Source organism: Cryptotermes secundus, unplaced genomic scaffold (genome assembly GCF_002891405.2).
Source record: "Cryptotermes secundus unplaced genomic scaffold, Csec_1.0 scaffold2252, whole genome shotgun sequence".
Taxonomy (NCBI): domain Eukaryota; kingdom Metazoa; phylum Arthropoda; class Insecta; order Blattodea; family Kalotermitidae; genus Cryptotermes; species Cryptotermes secundus.
Window position 1 is genome coordinate 394,061 of NW_019732873.1, and position 17,664 is coordinate 411,724.

General features: G+C 42.2%; 2 protein-coding genes across 4 annotated transcripts in view; one reads left to right on the forward strand and one right to left on the reverse strand.

Moving 5' to 3' along the window:
• Positions 1-3,356: 3,356 nt before the first annotated feature.
• On the reverse strand, positions 3,357-12,376 carry LOC111867840 (very-long-chain (3R)-3-hydroxyacyl-CoA dehydratase hpo-8). Of its 3 annotated transcripts, none has more exons than XM_023858035.2 (6): positions 12,210-12,376; positions 10,443-10,560; positions 8,303-8,420; positions 6,908-7,137; positions 6,359-6,537; positions 3,357-3,986 (listed from the first exon to the last, which is right to left on the reverse strand). In XM_023858035.2, exons 2-6 carry the CDS (start codon positions 10,532-10,534, stop codon positions 3,907-3,909), a joined length of 699 nt encoding a protein of 232 aa, XP_023713803.1. In that variant the 5' UTR covers positions 10,535-10,560; positions 12,210-12,376; the 3' UTR covers positions 3,357-3,906. The 3 variants fall into 3 exon arrangements, with proteins under 3 accessions (XP_023713803.1, XP_023713805.1, XP_023713804.1); XM_023858037.2 differs by lacking the exon at positions 12,210-12,376 and adding an exon at positions 11,957-12,062; XM_023858036.2 differs by lacking the exon at positions 12,210-12,376 and having other exon boundaries at positions 10,443-10,687.
• A 4,026-nt stretch (positions 12,377-16,402) lies between these two features.
• Positions 16,403-17,664, forward strand: part of LOC111867839 (protein takeout) — a 12,412-nt gene continuing 11,150 nt past the window's right edge. The window contains exon 1 of the mRNA XM_023858034.2: positions 16,403-16,514. Coding sequence (XP_023713802.1) covers positions 16,442-16,514 — 73 coding nt within the window. The 5' untranslated portion in view covers positions 16,403-16,441. The remainder of the gene's footprint in view (positions 16,515-17,664) is intronic.

The window sequence follows — 17,664 nt, forward strand, 5'->3', positions numbered from 1 at the left end:
CACATGAAAACCAGCGGCCTATGCAGCATATTTCTGAAAGGTGAAGCCACATAAATGAGTATGAAATTTAGTGTTTGGAGGGTACTGACTTTTGGGATGTGATTAGGTTTCATGCATATAAGTTTGCCAGTGTTTCAGCACATTTCCAAAATGGTGTTCTGTGAAGTGAAAATAAGGGTTCTGCAAGAAAATTGCATTACAACATAAAAATAATTGGAATATTATTATGAAGTTTGCATAGGTTTTTCATTTCGGAGCTTCTCTAAATTGTAGATGGTTGACTTTCAAAGGAAGAAATTAATAAAGTGTGTTTATGCCTGGGAGAAAAGCTTATCAAGACATTCAGTATGTCAGCTGATACCCTTGGCAACACATACTTGAGTGAAACCGATTCTTGAATTGTGCAGCAAGAAAACTCCACAAATAGTGTGAGAATTCAACCTTCTACTCTCAAGCTGAATGTAAAGACAGTCTCTGCATTGAGAACTGCAAATATGTCATTCTAAGCTTAATTTTTCACATCCATGGAATGCAGTGTTAAGTAATGGTGATGTCAGGTTTTTGTATAACATTTCTTTTGTTCTTACCTGTTTGTGTGTAGCTTTTTAGCTTCATATGTAACAATTAAGGGGTTCTATAAACATTTTTTGAGCACAAAAGGGTTCCATGGTCAAATTAATTGGGAAACACTTTTTGAGAGGAAGTACAGGCTGCATCTCCACAAAGGGTAAGCCATGCCAGAAATGGGTGGAAAACTGCCTTTGCTTGGCCAGTTCTTTGATCCTGAAGAGTCCTCTGAAACATAGGTGAACTTCTGCCATACATGGTCACTGCTATGAGAACCTCAAATTCCCCGCTGACATTTTGCAAAACTACTTTCACACATACCTCATCTGTGCCTCCCTCAGTTTTGGTATTTCACTGCCTGTAGCTCAGTATTGGCCTTTCGAATTTGCATAACATGACCAGCTTAATAAATCTTGATTTCTTCTGAACATTCAGTCAAATATTGTCTCTGTTTCATTTCCTATTTCCCCTCCTAATGCTTCCAGAGCTCTCAGTTAACCTGCAATCTACAAGAGTCATTCTTTGTAGGACTGCTAAAAGGAGTCACAATGTGAAATATGATATTCAAGTGGCAATGATTTTGAAGACTTCTAGGTTCTGATGGCATGTAGTCTGGTAATCATTACAAACCTTTCAGTCAGCTGCATCCTATTTTAGGACAGAAGAGAAAAATTTATAATTTGAAGATGGGGGCAGCAAATTCCCCATAAATGTTCATAATGAACTACAGATTACAGTGTAACGTCTTAGAAGACAGTAATCTTTGAAATGTGAAGACAACAGAATGGCAAATTGGAAAGATGGTGTTACCCTATCTCAGTGTCTTATCATACCAGTTAACTGAACAAACTAAGGAAACAGGAAAACAGCTGAGTTCCATAATAGATAGTCAGGCGAAATACAACTAAAAAAGTAAAAATATTTTGATATCTGAGGGGTTTCACAGCAGTGATACTGAGTTTATCTCCTTCTGATATGCGACACTTTTTAAATTGGTAGATACTGACATTTCAGAGAAACTTGCTACCCCATATTAGGTTACTCCTCCAAAACATTAGTAACTCTATAAGAGAAGACAGTACCTGAATTTCACTCTGGTACCATTTTTGGCCAGGCTATAATGCACCACTGGAAAGGAATTTCAGTGAGGGTTGAAAACATTATGGTGTAATGTAAAATAGAGGGGGGTCCACTACCTCCATAACATGAATATTTATTTTTGAAAACAATAAAACAAAAAAGGAATGTTACTATAACAATACATAATAATATTGCACATAAGAACCCCTATACTGCACAAGACGCACAATACCACATTTAAATGTATAAAAGTATGAAATGTACAGCAACCACCACATTAGTACAAGATCTCTGAAACACTTGAACATATCTCATATTATACTGCTACAGTTTTGGGGATCAGTTACAAGCAGCTGGGAAACTTGCAAGGTTTGTACAACTGCAAACACTGGTATCATCACCACAGAGCAGTGCTTGCTATGGCTGTAAGAACGCTGTCAGTCTTTATGTACACAAGCTTAAGCATAAGAGTTGTGTTCACATAAACAGATGGTAACATTAGTGAGGCATCACCACAAATGGATGAAGAATCTTTGTCTATAGACTTGTACAAGGTCACTACTGTTCACAGAGACCAGTCGTGTGGCCTCTGCGATCACCTGATCTCACTTCCTGCCATGTGAAGAGCACTGTTCATGTAGGGCGTCCTGAGGAATGATGAAGAAGCTGGGATGATAACAGGCACCATTCCTGAGCAGGGCTCAGTTAAGCACTGATTTAATGGTGGACTGTTCACAGATAACAAACTCTTTATCCACAACTATGTTGTCTACTTGTCTTTCCTCTTGCTTCCTGTTGCAATATCTTGCTCGTGAAGCAGTTGCAACCGTATATTTATATAACCATTTCTGCTTGCCTATGTGTGTAGAACATGATGACTCACCATGTATAAACATGCTTGTATAATGCATGTTGCAAATTCAACATGAACTCTTACAGACATTCATTCACACTTGCATCTCCTCTCCTTTCTCTCATGTTCTTTCCCCATCTCTTTTGTGTCTTATTGCCACAGCTCTCACCCTCCCTCCCTCGGCTTTATGTCGCGAGTTAGCAGAGTACTGCTGTCCACTCGCCAAGTAACACCACCTGTCACATGCAGTAATGCATGACAGAATTAGTCTGGGATATTGCCATATTTGAACATTTGGCTGGTTGATCAGTCACAAAAGCACCATCTGCCTTGCTGTGTTCTAAACCATAAATGAGTAATTTCTTAACATCAATCATTTTTCTTTTTTCTTGCGAGAATAACTATTTTACTTACTAATCCCTCAATAATGCCTCATCAACTGGATGTGAGGCAACTTCCTTGAGGTAACATGCCAACTACCAAACGAGACATACGTGTAAGATTTGAGGCTTTCACGGCGGTGACTATGAAGAAAGCAGTCTTCTGGGATTTGGCACCGTGTATACGTGGTGTTAACCGACGTTTCGGAGGAATGTATCGCCCCCATCTTTTTCTTCTACCCTGAAGATGGGGGCGATACGTTCCTCCGAAACATCAGTTAACACCACATATACACGGTGCCAAATCCCAGAAGACTGCTTTCTTCGAGACATACATGCTTCTAGACATTACCTCTGAGTTGCATGTGAGGAGAAGTTTGGCAGAAAGTAGTGGGGCAGTGGTTACATCCATATTGTAGAAGGGAGGTAGGGTTACTTGCTGTAGGGCCATGTCATAACCCACACACACCTCACAGTCCTTACCTCAATTAGTGGACTTGACCAAATCCAGTGCTCGCTGTGGTAAAAATGGTCAGGTCTAAAACATGGACAGTACCAAGTAAGGGAACATGAAATCGAACACATTCTTTACAGGCTTGTGACAGAGGCTGATTCATTGCACAAATATTATAGACAATGTCCACTGTCTGGGGTATACATAACATACAGAATGTTTCAGAAACTGAACCTGGTTTCATCATCAGCTGGACCAGTTAGAAGGACCTGGCTCCAATTATAATGGACCCAGTTTCTGGTCCTGAGTGGTGAATGTGGAAACATAAATCAAAATAGTATAGCATGTATAGAATTCTTTGGAATCTGATATGTAAATTTTTAAAAAAACACCACAGTGTTATACTTTGTCTAAAACATCTCTGATGGTACGTCATACCTTGAACAGGCAACTGGAAGAAATGTCTTCAGTGTTCAACAGTCTCTCTTGTGTGACAATTTTAGACACAGTATATGCAGGAGAAATTTTAATTTCCCTACAAAAGTCTGTGGTTAAACATATCATGAAAGGAATCACTTGACTTTTTTGCTTGTGCCATCTGTGATCACTTTCCGGCGCTGCGCAAACATGTGGAGGTACATCTGAGGAAACACTGCAACAGACAGAGAAAACAGCATTTCACACCATGGCAATCTGTAAGCACACACACAAAACTCTTAACTAGTATGAAGTCTGAAGAGTTCTATCTCCTGGGATATAACGTTGCGTAGTACGTTGAATATCAACATGCTGGTTTCCTGCTTGGCTTACTCTTCAACCCTGAAGATGGAGGCAACATGTTTCGATGAAACAATGGTTGATTTTCAGTGGACTACACAGCATTATATCCCAGAAGTGAGAACCTCAAGTCCAACATAGGATAAAACCTGTTAAAATGTCAGTGGGGAAATCCGACAATTCCCAATACCTGCTACAGCCCCCACTAACCCACCCCTACATACTACAGCCCTTGAGTGACTCTGAAATCACAGTTTCAGTAAATATGCTGATAGAATACATGGCGCTCCTATCTATGAGAAACTTCTCTCTAGCAAAGATTGAGACTGCAATACCAGCTGAAGCGTTAAGTACCTTCCACCGCCATTTTCCCCTTCCATTTTTAGTGCCTATTCAGAACTGCTGCCAACTATGTCATCTCCTGTTTCTATCTGTAACTACTACCATCTCTGCTGTTGCCTGCTACAAACTTGTAACAAGAGAATAGTAAGTGTTTACTGTCCTCTGATATTCCTATCCATAACTACTACCAACTCTGTTAACAGACATACATAATCACATAACAGGAAGCCCTAGCCTTTGTTACATGCAGTAAAGTGCCAGTTATCTGGTATCAAAGCACCCAGAATTCTCCTCTAACTGGTGAATATTTTACTATTTTTATAAAGTTGTTCAAAAATAAATCTGTGACATGCATATGTTCATCTGCCATCTGGTAGTTCTCCCAACTGCCACTAGCAGTGCTACCCACTGTCATCTCTCTTGCGGGTCCCATCACAGGACACATAGGCTGGTTGAACTTGTCATCCTATTTTATATAGTACAGGCATTTGAAATCTTTTGCCCATCAATCCACTGGCACATATGAAAACACACATGCAAGAACTAAAGTGAAGACTTCTTGCTATGACTGTATTCAGTTCCTGTGACAGCCTTTGTCATGTGACGGGCAGACTCCATACCCCACGTCAGACCAGGGGCAGTTTCCAGTATATGGATAAACCCATAATACAGCACCTATTGAAAAGCTGACAGTTACTGAGTTCATCAAGTGATTTCCTATCATCTTCACCACAATCATCAAAACCTATTCCCTTGAGACAATGCTGTTCCAAGTGTTGGTACTTGGATAGCTCAGTGGTGCAGTAAGTGGATAGATGGCTACAGTCAAGTCCCCAACGAGGTGCAGGCATTTCACATTTTGCCACTGTATCCAGACCAGCTTTCAGAGCTCCCGCACCTCCAACTAGTGCCAAGGTTAAAAATGGGTGGAACTTTACTACAAACCCCTCTTGTCACAGACTGTAACACACACTGATGATTTTATTTCAGACCTATATCCAGGTCTCCAAGTTTTACTATGATGTATTTACATATATTTTGTTTCCCTCTGATACAGGCCATCGAAACGTGATTGCTCCACAAACATCATTCCACTAACCACCCAGATTCTGTGTGCTCTTTGCATGATAAGCATAAAAACAACACGTCCGTCTACTGCTTGCTCTTTTGCTGATTCATTCTGACACTCCATGCATCACAGACTATACACAGCCCTGAATGGTAGGATGAAAGAGGAACTAGAAGGGATTTGAAAGTAGTCATGGCATTGGCATCTGCCTGAACCTAAAAAATTTAAATTCACTTAGTGGAGGTGGAGTCCAACTGGGTCCACTCGGCATGGCAGCCACTAATTGGCCTATTGTAGCCTACTACAGGTGATTATGATGGTGGAGAATTTGATGGAATGAAGATTGGCAGGGGAAACCGAAGTACTTGAAGAAAACCCGCCCCAGCGCCACTTTGTCCACCACAAATTCCACTTGACCAGACCCGGGATCAAACCCAGGCTGCCGCGGTGGGAAGCCAGCGACTAACCGCGTGAGCTATGGCGCGTGCCTGAACGTAAGTCAGCATGGCTCATGTACTGGCTGACATTCAAACCGAACACCCCCCCCCGTTTAGAGTGTTCCTGCCAGACCAACCCGATCAGTCCACTGAATCAGCAGATGTAATTTCATGAAATCCCACATGTCCTTGGAGGATGCCCAAAACTCATACCTCTTTATGTCTTGCAATAATAACATGGCAAACTTGCAAACTTATGAGGTGAAAGCAACATAACTGCCACTTCTGAAATTCAGTAACTACAGTAACCAATATGAATCATGGTAACCAAAGATGTGCTTAATATTGTTAATGTCTTCATCAAAGATATTCAGAGCACCCTGGAACATTGAAACTTACATGGGATGTACAAGAACATTATGAAGAGCAGGAAATAGTGATAGCTGAAAGTGAGATTCAGTGCGTTTGGCATCTCCAGACTCCACAGCTTCTTCTGGGCTACATATGCCTGTGCTGCGTACAAGCACAGAAGCTCACCCGTCACTCCAATAGGGTACAGTGCGATGAACAGTGTGTACCTGTGCACATAAACAAACATTACTGGTCTAGAGCACATGTAGATGTAATTTATCCTCACAAGGGCGTGATCTTCAACAGCATAATTTCCAATGCTTACAATCCCAAACCACAGCCCCCATGTTTTTCAGCATTCATGTGGCCTTCTCCCTTCCTTACCATAGATAACTGGAAGTGCAATAAAATTATTAACTCAAAATCCAGTCATATGAGAGACAAAGACATTCGCTACAATGGGCCTTGGCTGGGACCATAACAAATGTTCACTAAACACACGATTTCACTCAATATGGAACAGTAATTTGGGATTTCACTGTGACAGTAATCAACTAGCAGTGAGCGAGACCAACATCATGAGTCTGCGTCACTCACCGACACCACACCAGGAGGTATGGCACTGTACCCAATAGGTTCAGGGCATAGTAGAGGTATCGTACCACCTCGGTTATAGACCACGCAACCAGAGCAAGAGGAAGACCTGGGCTGGTTGGACCCGTTGGGGTTGCCAACAGCACACCACACACCACAAGAACACGTGAGAACACCTGGAACACCGTGATGAGCACGTTTGATGGAACGAGCTTGGTGGCAGCATGGAGGATCTGGAACAAGTGTCAGTCTTCTAGTGACCCAACTAAACACAGAATGTGAACATTACTCTCATCTGGGATATAACCCCATGCAGTTTGGTATACCCCAGTGGCAGGTGGCATTAGGAAGCTGAGGTTATGTCACAGAGCATTCTGCTTCAATGGGAACTTACTGTGATTCAAATCAGTATTTATTAAAGTCTAATAAGAAAAGTAAAATCCCACTTAGGAATCACAAGAGAAGCCCCTCACTGTTGGACTTGCCATGAAGGCATATGGGGGAGTAGATTTATAAATCCACACTTTCTTGACCTCGGCACTAGTTGGAGGTGAGTGGTCAGCTTTGAGCCTCTGCCGCTTTACCCCCGGGGAAAGAGCCATTGGTACCCATTGGATAGGAGGCTGGCTGGGTCCCAGAGTCAGTCTGGACAACGTGGAGAACAGAAATTTTTTTATTCTACTGGGACTCAAACCCTGACTCCTCAATCATCCAGCCCATAGCCAGTCACTATACCGACTACACTATCCTCACTCCACCTTCTAAACATAGCCTTGAAGAATAATGCACTTCACACATACACAGAGTAGCGAGGGCTCAGCTCAAGGACATTTCAGAACAAAGTACTAGGAACAATGCATAATGCTAAAAGACACTATCAACAATAACAACAGGACACATAAGCTGTACATGAATATGTCAAGAAGGGCGAACTGGGTAAGACAAGTAAGAAAGAAATAAGACATACAAAATTTTGACTGGAACCCTCAATAAAAGTAAAAACGTTGGGCACTGATACATAGATTGGACTAAAATGATTAAAATGGACATAAGATTAATAATTATGAAGATGTGAAACAGGATGAGGTAGCCTTCAATTGGACTATGTGATAAATCTTCAAGAATTTCTTGATAAACTAGTAACTATGCAGGTACAGAACTATTAGGCTTATTTTGGAGTCTATCCATTGTCTGGTATATAGAAGATGAAAAAACACAAACCCGGTCTCCAAAACATTGTGGTCTTTTTGTCTTATATACACCAGACGATGGATAGAGTCCAAAATAAGCCTAATAGTTCTGTACAGTATACACCATCGTCAGAATCCCTTCAAGTCTAACTATGCAGGAGCTTGTGCAAAACATCACACTTGAAGGAGTAGTAAAAATTTTACATACCTCTAAAACTGCTGTATTCTGAAATATTACTACAACGAGCTTCACAGTGTCCCACAATGGCACTTCTTTTGGACTGGCCACATAGTAAGTGAATATGAGGTACAGAAGGTAACTCCATCTGAAATATTATAAAAGCAAACTGAAAATTTCTGACGAAAGTACACAATTATTGAGATTCGGACATTATGCATGACCCCATTTTCTCTTTAGAACATAATGTTTTGGAGACAGAATCCATTTCATTTTAAATGAAAAATGGGACAATGCATAATGTCTGAAAAATCGACAACTACATGAAAATGTGATGTTTAATTCTGCGTTTGACTGAAAACTTCCATCATCTCAAATGGGAAGTGAACCTGAATCTCATTCTCCCTCAGCGGAATGTTCCCGGATCAGTTATGGCAAACATGATCACATTCTGCAGTAACAAGTGGAAAAGCCATGTAAACCTTACTCACACTGAACAGCATCACAAACTGAATCAGAGACTATAATTCAACAAGAGACACGAACTGCACATTTCATGAAGACTACTCGCTTTTGGGATGTGTGTGTCATGTAATCTTACAGCTGAGGTACTGTTTTGGAGGACTATACTGCCTCCATCTTCAGGGCATAAGTCTGATCCTGAAGATGGATGCAGTACGTTCCTATGAAACATTTTGATATACACACTGAACTACATCACATCAAATCCCAAGAAGACCATAACCCTAATGGAGTTTATGATTAACCAGAAACTTTCAAAACATAAATGTTAAGACAAACTATATGTTAAATTGCTGCAGTTACATAAAATGTGTGAACATTCAAGTCTGTCTGTAAACCTCAATGATTCTTATAAGCTGTTATAAATTACTGTTTCCTAAGCTCATTTTGGTTATGTTACGTTTTCCTGACTACAGCATTTGTGATTTAGTATACTGAGAAGTGGTAACCTAAAAAAATATAGTATTAATATTCAGTTTCCATGAAAGCTACATAAGTATCACTGTATGCAGGAAGGACATACAGAATATACCCTGGCTCTCGATAATTTTCAATTAATGCACCTAGAAAATTATTTTGGAGATAATAAATTAAGAGGAGGCATAAAATTCCACAGTAAATGCTCCTGTGGTTGCATTTTTAGCCATTTCACCAAACACATTGCTTATCAAACAAGTTTGCATAGTTTCAATGCTCTTGACTTCTATCTGGGAGTGCTCAGTTTGAATCTTGGCTGGGATATCTGCTGCCCTAACTGAGATCTCCTGACCTCTGCCTCAGCCCTCCAGGCAAATGGTGAGAGTGTACGCCGATTAAACCATAACAGTTAAGTGTAGCGGCTAAACTGGTTACACTAAACATATGTAAAAGAGAAAGTTACAATAAAATCAGATTTAAGAAGGTTATTACTGTCAGCAAGTTTTTATGACAACAGCAATGTAAATCACTGCTAATATTATAAAAAATATCAGTGGACATAACCTAACTGCAGCTAAATCAGCACAATGACTAAAGTCTACACTCAACGTTTCATGCAAACCTGCGTGGCTCATGACAGAACATGTCCAAGCTCATCACAGAAAACAAGTAGGATGTGACCAGATTTATACACCATCAAAAACGAAACTCCATAAGCTTCAAATCGTCATCTTTACCTCACCTTTGTAACAGATTGTAAATCAGTAACAGAATGAACAGGAGTTTAAACACAGTTAAACAGTATGATGGCGTTGATAGTTTCCTGTGTTACTGTAAAGTGAGTGAAGATTCTTGATATTATGAATTACTGCGATATTTCCACGAACTAACTGGAGGCCAATTTATTTACCATCATTGTGTGTTTACATATGTTATCACTCGGCCATGATTAGTAAATTATAAACAAAAATTGATATAACCAATTCTGATTTAGGTATATACTACAATGAAAACGGAAAACGACACAAAATCTGCAACAAGAGATTAATAGCTAGAACTTTGAAAATACACAAACTGAATTACGCTTATATGAACGAAGAAGAATCTCATGTGGAATGGACGGAAAACAGAATAATAATTGTGATAACAATTATGAACTTTCACATTTACATTTCCACAATGTCGTAAAATGCTGTCTTTAATGTTAGTTAAACATAAAAATAATACTTACCCCAAAACCTGCGCAACGTTATAAAAAATCAAATATCCTTTGATTAAACTGCTGAATTCTCTGTTTGGTTTGCCTTTTGATTTTGCTGCCATTGCACCTACTGTAGATTTAATGTTACCTGAAAATAATTTTGGTCAATTACAAATACAAATTAGCAAACTCACTACGCTCACTACATTCAATTGCTGTCTAATGGTCAAAGATTATTAGTTGGTCCACCTAGGAACCAAAGATTACATAACATTCTGAAAGAATTTAGTATGTTCTCTGCTTTCTCTTATTCTTCTCCTCTTCGATCTCCACCTTAACCTTTTCGTACGACTTTCACCTACCGTACCGTTTCCACACGCAAACACACGAGGATTTAGTGACCTACGCCCCTAGATGACAATCAACTGTTTTAGTGGCTTCTGCATTTGTTTCTTCCCCCTCAACCTGCCAATTCTATTCAGGTATAGATATTACTGAAATAATTCAACCGGTTTGATATTAATTTTTTCCGAAATTAAATTTACTGTAGAAAATCCAAAATTTCAAGATACTAAGTCTTTCATTGCCGGTCACGGTAGCCGAGCGGTCTAAGGCATGCACTGTCTTCGCTCGCTCGGAAGCCGGGATCGTGGGTTCGAATCATGGAGGTAGGCCTAGGCCCACTGGGGCTGTAGCGCCAAGGAAAAAAGTCTTTCATTATGCCTGTCACATCCAAACAAACTTCTGTGACTGCGACTGTTACATTGCAAACATGAACCGAGAATAATATGGTCTGTGATATCAAAGATTTAAACCTACTGTGACGTATTAAGTGTGTGACTATCAGACGTGTTTAGAATTGATGACCGGATTTACTTCACACTTATAAGCTCAATTCGTAGCTACAAATAATACAGCGCCATCGCTGATCTACACACTGTGAACTGTATTCACCGTTACGCATATAGTAGTGTTCTCAGTCGTCACCAGTCGTATCCTGGCAACGGATTTATAACAGTCTCGCGAACCTCACGAATCTGAGGCAGTAAATTAATGTCGCGAGTCCCACGGAGCTATGACCCGAGAATGACTGCGCTGGCGAGGGCCAGCAGAAAATATAAACAACAGACCCGTCCTCTCGTCAGAGAGAGCGTCCCGCATCAACAAACCCGCAACTGTCCGACAGTAAATAAAATCTGGTTGTAAGCCCCAGATGGGACCCATATTCCAAGACAGACAGGCCGACTGACGGCCGGTCGTGACATAACTCGACTCAAATACACATGCACACATACGTGCACACTAATTACACACCGCACCTTCCTTACAAAGTGTTATGACCGTGCACACTAATTACACACCGCACCTTCCTTACAAAGTGTTATGACCTTCTCAAAGACCTTGTTTTCATAAAGCGACTTAGCAACTTACGCACAAGAATTACAGTATTTTAATGACTGGAAAGTGTAACTGTAACTATACGCAATCAGATTCCATTCAACCATTGTAACACACAGCTAATTCGAATATCTTGCAGAACCTACCGCAGTGACGTTGTTTGTATCATCCTCAAACTGAAGAAGTTCCCCGAAAATCAACAACAATTCCTACAATGCGCAACACAGAGTTCCACTTGCAAGAGACAAGCTATAGGCTACCCGTGCGACCGGAGCGTCCTTCACAGCGATTTCTCAAGCCCATGATTACACGGTACATACACGCCCCTGCGAGACCTTCGCGAGGGATCCACATAGGAAGAAGAAGAAGAACAAGAGATACTGTTGCTACATAACTTACCCGAACTACGAAGCTTTGAACTTCAAGTCCAATTTCTGCAGTTGACGAAACTCTTAAATTACAGAGCTACATTGCGCCCTGACTTGATTGTAGAACCGCTCTGTGACACCCAGCTCTTGCGATTGCAACTTTCTTGTACATTTCGACCTTGACGGTTTCTGCGTGTGATTTTGTCTGAGAAAGTCAGCAAGACGTAAAATCCATAGTTGTTATATAAGACAACTCAGAAAATGCAAATAACTGGTTGTGTAAAGAATTGGTATATTTACTCCCGCCTAACTATTTACGTACTAACATAATAAAGCATACACCAACTTCCTGCTTTGCTGCTGAACATGCAGTCAGAGTAACTAGGAAAATTCTAGCCTAACGAACCAAACTTACTACCCAGTTAACTAACCAACCAGTCTGGCCACCACTTAATGATACCGCGTATCAGAGCTCAGCGATGTCTTCCTCAAAACAGCATTGGCCGGCAGTCAGATTTTGACCTGGAGTGTTGCCAGTTGTGCCTATAATTTGGCATCAGTGTTCCGTGGCCACAGTCTTCTTGTCGCCATGTCCAGGCATCGACTTTCGAGTCTAAATAATGGTCTTTTTCTGTATGGCTCTCCAACTAAAAAGGTTGTGTTCTTTTTTTACAACTTCTGAGGTAGGGTAGTTGGTTGCGGCACTGTGCTACAAGCCGGAAGGTCGCGGGTCGAAGTCAATGGACTGTTTTTCAATTAACTTAATCCTTCAAGTCGCACGATGGCCCTGGGGTCGACTCAATCTCTAACAGAAATGAGTATCAGGAATATTCTTGGGGGTAAAGGGCGGCCGGCGCGTAGGACTGACAACCTTGCCGCCATCTATGAGCCGATTGTTTAGAAAATGTGGGAACCTCAACATCTCACAACCCTATGGGCCTCCACGGCCTGTTACAGGAATATCTTTACATGTTTTTTACCATATGTAGTAGAAATTGTAAAGAAAAAACAGAGCCGGGATAGCTCAGTCGGTATAGCGACTGGCTATGGGCTGGACGACCGAGGGGTCGGAGTTCGAGTCCCTGTATGGTCAAGAATTTTCACTTCTACATGTTGTCCAGACCGGCTCTGGGGTCCACCAAGCCTCCTAACCAAAGGGTGCCGGGGAGTATTTCCCCGTGGGTAAAGCGGCCGGGTCGTGAGGCTGACCACTCACCTCCAACTAGTGCCGAGGTCAAGAACGTGTGGATATATACACCCACTACCCATACACCATCATGGCTTAGTGCTTAATTAGTTAAGCACAGGACAACTTTACCACATGTGGCCGTCTCTTCCTCCTGACCGTCCTAATAATATTTTCTGAGGAGTACAAATTATGAAGCTTTTGATTGTGTTTTTTTTTCACCCTCCTGATATTTCATCCCTCTCAGGTTCCGTGTTCTCTAACATCCTCGGCCTATGTCCAACCAGATTTCAAACCCATACAGAATAACAGCAAAACTATAGCCTTGCATACTTTGGGCTTTGTGTTTCCCGATGACAGAGTAACCTGAACTGGCTGATGGCAGGAATTCCCCGGTCAGCTAAGCTACAAATAAACTGATTAACTAAGGCGTGTTGTGGCAGTCTGTTCAGGTCGAAGTGAGAACTCCTTCACTGAGGCTCTAGCCACGGAAGCACAGGCGCCGGCAAATGCCAGTCAGTGTCTTTACCATCCCTTGATTTTTGAAGAATAATCACGCCGACGTCAGTGTTTAAAAACAGACATGTGCGCAATAGACATCCATATGTCCTATATAAACCCCAAGGATTTCCACTCTGTTTTTTTATAGAAGTCAAAGTTGACAGTATTTACGAATATGGCCTCCAAGTAGCAGTTCGAGGTACTTATATTTCAGTCGGTAGTGCAATCTCTTTGCCGAGAATACTTTGGCGCGTAGACCCCTTGCTAGGCAACGACCGCGAGATAAGCAATTCTACAACCGTTGCTAAGTAATGGTTCTGTACACAACGGCCATTGCAAGACAATGGATGAATAGCGATCACGTGGGCATCCCTACAGACTCTAACGCAACAACGGATGCAGCAACAGAGGAACGGTGTTTTCTGTGCGATCCGTGCCGGAACGTTATAAGCAGGAGAGTTGTAGCAATGAGTTAGTATCCCGTGTGTAGGCGGGGTCGAATACCTCCACCGTAGCTCTGCGGATCGTAGGAGGCGACGAAAAATGAAGTCTCAGATTTAAGACAGTAAAATATTGTCGCGAGTCCCACAGAAACCGGAGCCGAGAATGACTGTGCTGGCGAGGGTCAGCAGCAATTGCAAACGACTGACCCGTCCTCTCGTCAAAGTGAGCGCCCCACATAAATAGACCCGCAACTGTCTGACAAACTTGGTCTTGAGCCCCATATGGGTGGTTTTTTCAAAAATAGACTGGCCGACTGACCGTCGGTCGTAACATAGGAGGCAGACACAGGATCAGTGAGTTATTGTCCAAACACATAAAAATTAGAACATACAAAAGAATAATTTTGCCTGTGGTTTTGTATGGGTGTGAAACTTGGTCTCTGACATTAAGGGAGGAACATATACTGAGGGTATTTGAGAAGAGGATGTTGAGGTGAATATTTGGACCGAAGAGGGATGAAGTGACGGAAGGTTGGAGAAAACTGCATAATGAGGAGCTTCAAAACTGGTACTCTTTGCTAGTTACAATTAGAATGATCAAGTCAAGGAGGATGACACGGGCAGGACATGTAGCACGGATGGGGAGAAAGGGACTGCATTTAGGATATTGTCGGGAAAGTCAAAAGGAAATAGTCCATTAGGAAGACAAAGATGTAAGTGGGTGGATAATATTAAAATGGATCTTAGAGAGACAGGACTGGATTTGTCTGGCTCAGGATAGGGACCAGAGGAGTGCTCTTGTGAACACGGTAATAAAATGTTGGGAAGTTCTTGAGCAGTTGCACAACTGGCGGTTTCTCAAGAAAGGCTCAGCTCCATGGAGATAGTTAGGTGTAGCACCCTCTTCCTCTAAGACATTGCCCGCCGGTACTACAACACCAAGTTCGAGCCTCACAGCGCACCGGAAGATGCACTGATTTCGGCTAGATAGGTTTGCTTATACGGAGCAAATGTTTCCCGGTACTCGAACCAGCAGAAAATGAGCACTGGGCTTATGGATATATCGATATGCAGACAGACAGACGGATGGACAGGTAAATGATCAAATAAGGAGACACTGAAATTGGGAGGAAAGAATAGCGACAGAAATGAAAGTGGAACGGATGCCCAAGGACAGAGCAATGCAACTTGTGCGAGTGACGTTGCGGTTTCAGCGCTAAGGAATCTGCAGTCACGTGCGGTGGCTGTGTCCTCAGCTCTCGCTTGCTGCTGCTTCGCTCCAGTGGTTCGTGGTCTTCCTCAGTGCCTTCAAGTTAACGTTGGGGTAACACGTGGAATTAGACCATTCCTTCCGATTCAGCATTCATTTGCCACAGCGACATTCAGTTAACTGCAGCGTATTGACGGAGACGGTGTTGCCGAGGTTTCAGAAGTACACGTTATCTCCATCTTCAGGGTGGAACCGGAAGGATTTGGATGGAAAAGACCGAAGAAAACCACACAAGGACTCAGTCAGGATGGCAGGTTTCCCAGCCGAGATTCCAACTGAAGAACTCGAATACGGAGGCGGTGCCGCTTGAGCTAACCTGCTCAACACCGAAACGATGAAACAGACAACAGCGGACAGTTCCCTCCACTGCAGTTGTAAAAGCTTGTTAGTGCGCTTCGTGAAGACGTATGGAGGAGAAGATGTACAGCTCCACTCATTCTTAAGTTATACACTAAATCGAGGTGAATGCTCAGTTTCACGTCTTGCCCTCATTACCCCCGGGAATATATACCCCCAGTACCCACTGGTTATGAGGCTGGGTGCGGCACAGAGCAGAACTGGACGCTGTAGTGAATATCTGCTCCTGCTGGGACTCGAAGTCCCAGCTTTACCATAGTCATCATACTGACTCAGCTATCCTGCCTCGCACTGTGCCCCAATTATTAGACGGCAATTGTACCAATACATTGATGGGACGTTGTGAAGTAAAGAGCGACCAGGGTACACATAACTGCGTCACACACAGACACAGGCAAGCAGACAACACAAGGTCGTGTCTGAGATGGAAACGGCCGGCCCTCTCAAGTCTATATAATAGCTGAAGAGAGGTCCAGCTGCCAGTCGTTACAAAACCTCCATTCGACATGTTGCGGTTTATGTTGGCTGCCCTGCTGGCGACATCCACTTTCGCCGCGCCATCTGCACGTCCACAATTGCGTGAGTCTTTGTAACATTGTTGAACCACATTGACGTAACAATGCTGACTGTCTTTGGGTAAAATGGAGAATTCACACATAACGGAAACAATGCAGTGTATGTAGTCTGGTGAAAATGTGATCTTATTCAGGTGGTTTATATGAATATTTATATACCGTCTTTATTGAATTGTTTGACTAACATGGATCAACATTAGTAAACGAAATAATGTAAATATTTTGTTAAATTTCAAGGTACGTATCATGTGACCATCTTATATTATTGTCACGTGATATGGAGTGTGACTATAGATGGGGTTTGGACTAATGACCGGATTTATTGGATTCTTTGATACAGCGCGTGACATTTTACAGTTCACTATTATACACACACTAATATCTACAGTGACATCTTCACTAACCGCTGCTTGGTAGCGGTTTCCAACAGCGGATGTTCACTTTCCTCTGTCTTCCCGCACCGTCACAGGCCTTAGCTTCTAACAGCATCAGCTCACAACGACTGAACCCCAGAGTCAGAGCTGCCTACGACTGACGGTTCATCACCAACCAGTCTGACTTGGCGCCAAGCCTCTTGAGGATCACGACCAGAGATTTTTAAACCGAACCTTTGCTGTCATAGTCCTTATGTAACACATACTATGACGTGAGGATGGGGTTGTCTCTTATGAATATGATTCGCCATTGTCGAGTGTACGTATCACGCATATAGCGCAGGTCTACATGTTTATGGGGAATGCGGTCAGTCCGATAAAAATGATAATTCGGAGTGACGAACCTCTCGCGGGGTTTGAGATGTGTCTCCGAGAGCAGAGCCATACTTATACGTAAGTCTTGCAGCTGTTTGCTGAGCTCATAGCCATATCTATACGTAAGTCTTGCAGCTGTTTACTGAGCTCATAGCCATATCTATACGTAAGTCTTGCAGCTGTTTACTGAGCTCATAGCCACATCTATATGTAAGTCTTGCAGCTGTTTACTGAGTTCATAGCCACATCTATATGTAAGTCTTGCAGCTGTTTGTTGAGCTCATAGCCACATCTATATGTAAGTCTTGCAGCTGTTTGCTGAGCTCATAGCCATATCTATACGTAAGTCTTGCAGCTGTTTACTGAGCTCATAGCCATATCTATACGTAAGTCTTGCAGCTGTTT

Coding starts and splice junctions, on each gene's coding strand:
- LOC111867840 (XM_023858035.2), bottom strand. CDS start 10,534: ATGGCAGCAAAATCAAAAGGCAAACCAAACAGAGAATTCAGCAGTTTA. Junction 8,421..10,442: donor AACGTTGCGCAGGTTTTGGG/GTAAGTATTATT, acceptor ATAATATTTCAG/ATGGAGTTACCTTCTGTACC. Junction 6,538..6,907: donor TACCTCCTGGTGTGGTGTCG/GTGAGTGACGCA, acceptor TTATGTGCACAG/GTACACACTGTTCATCGCAC.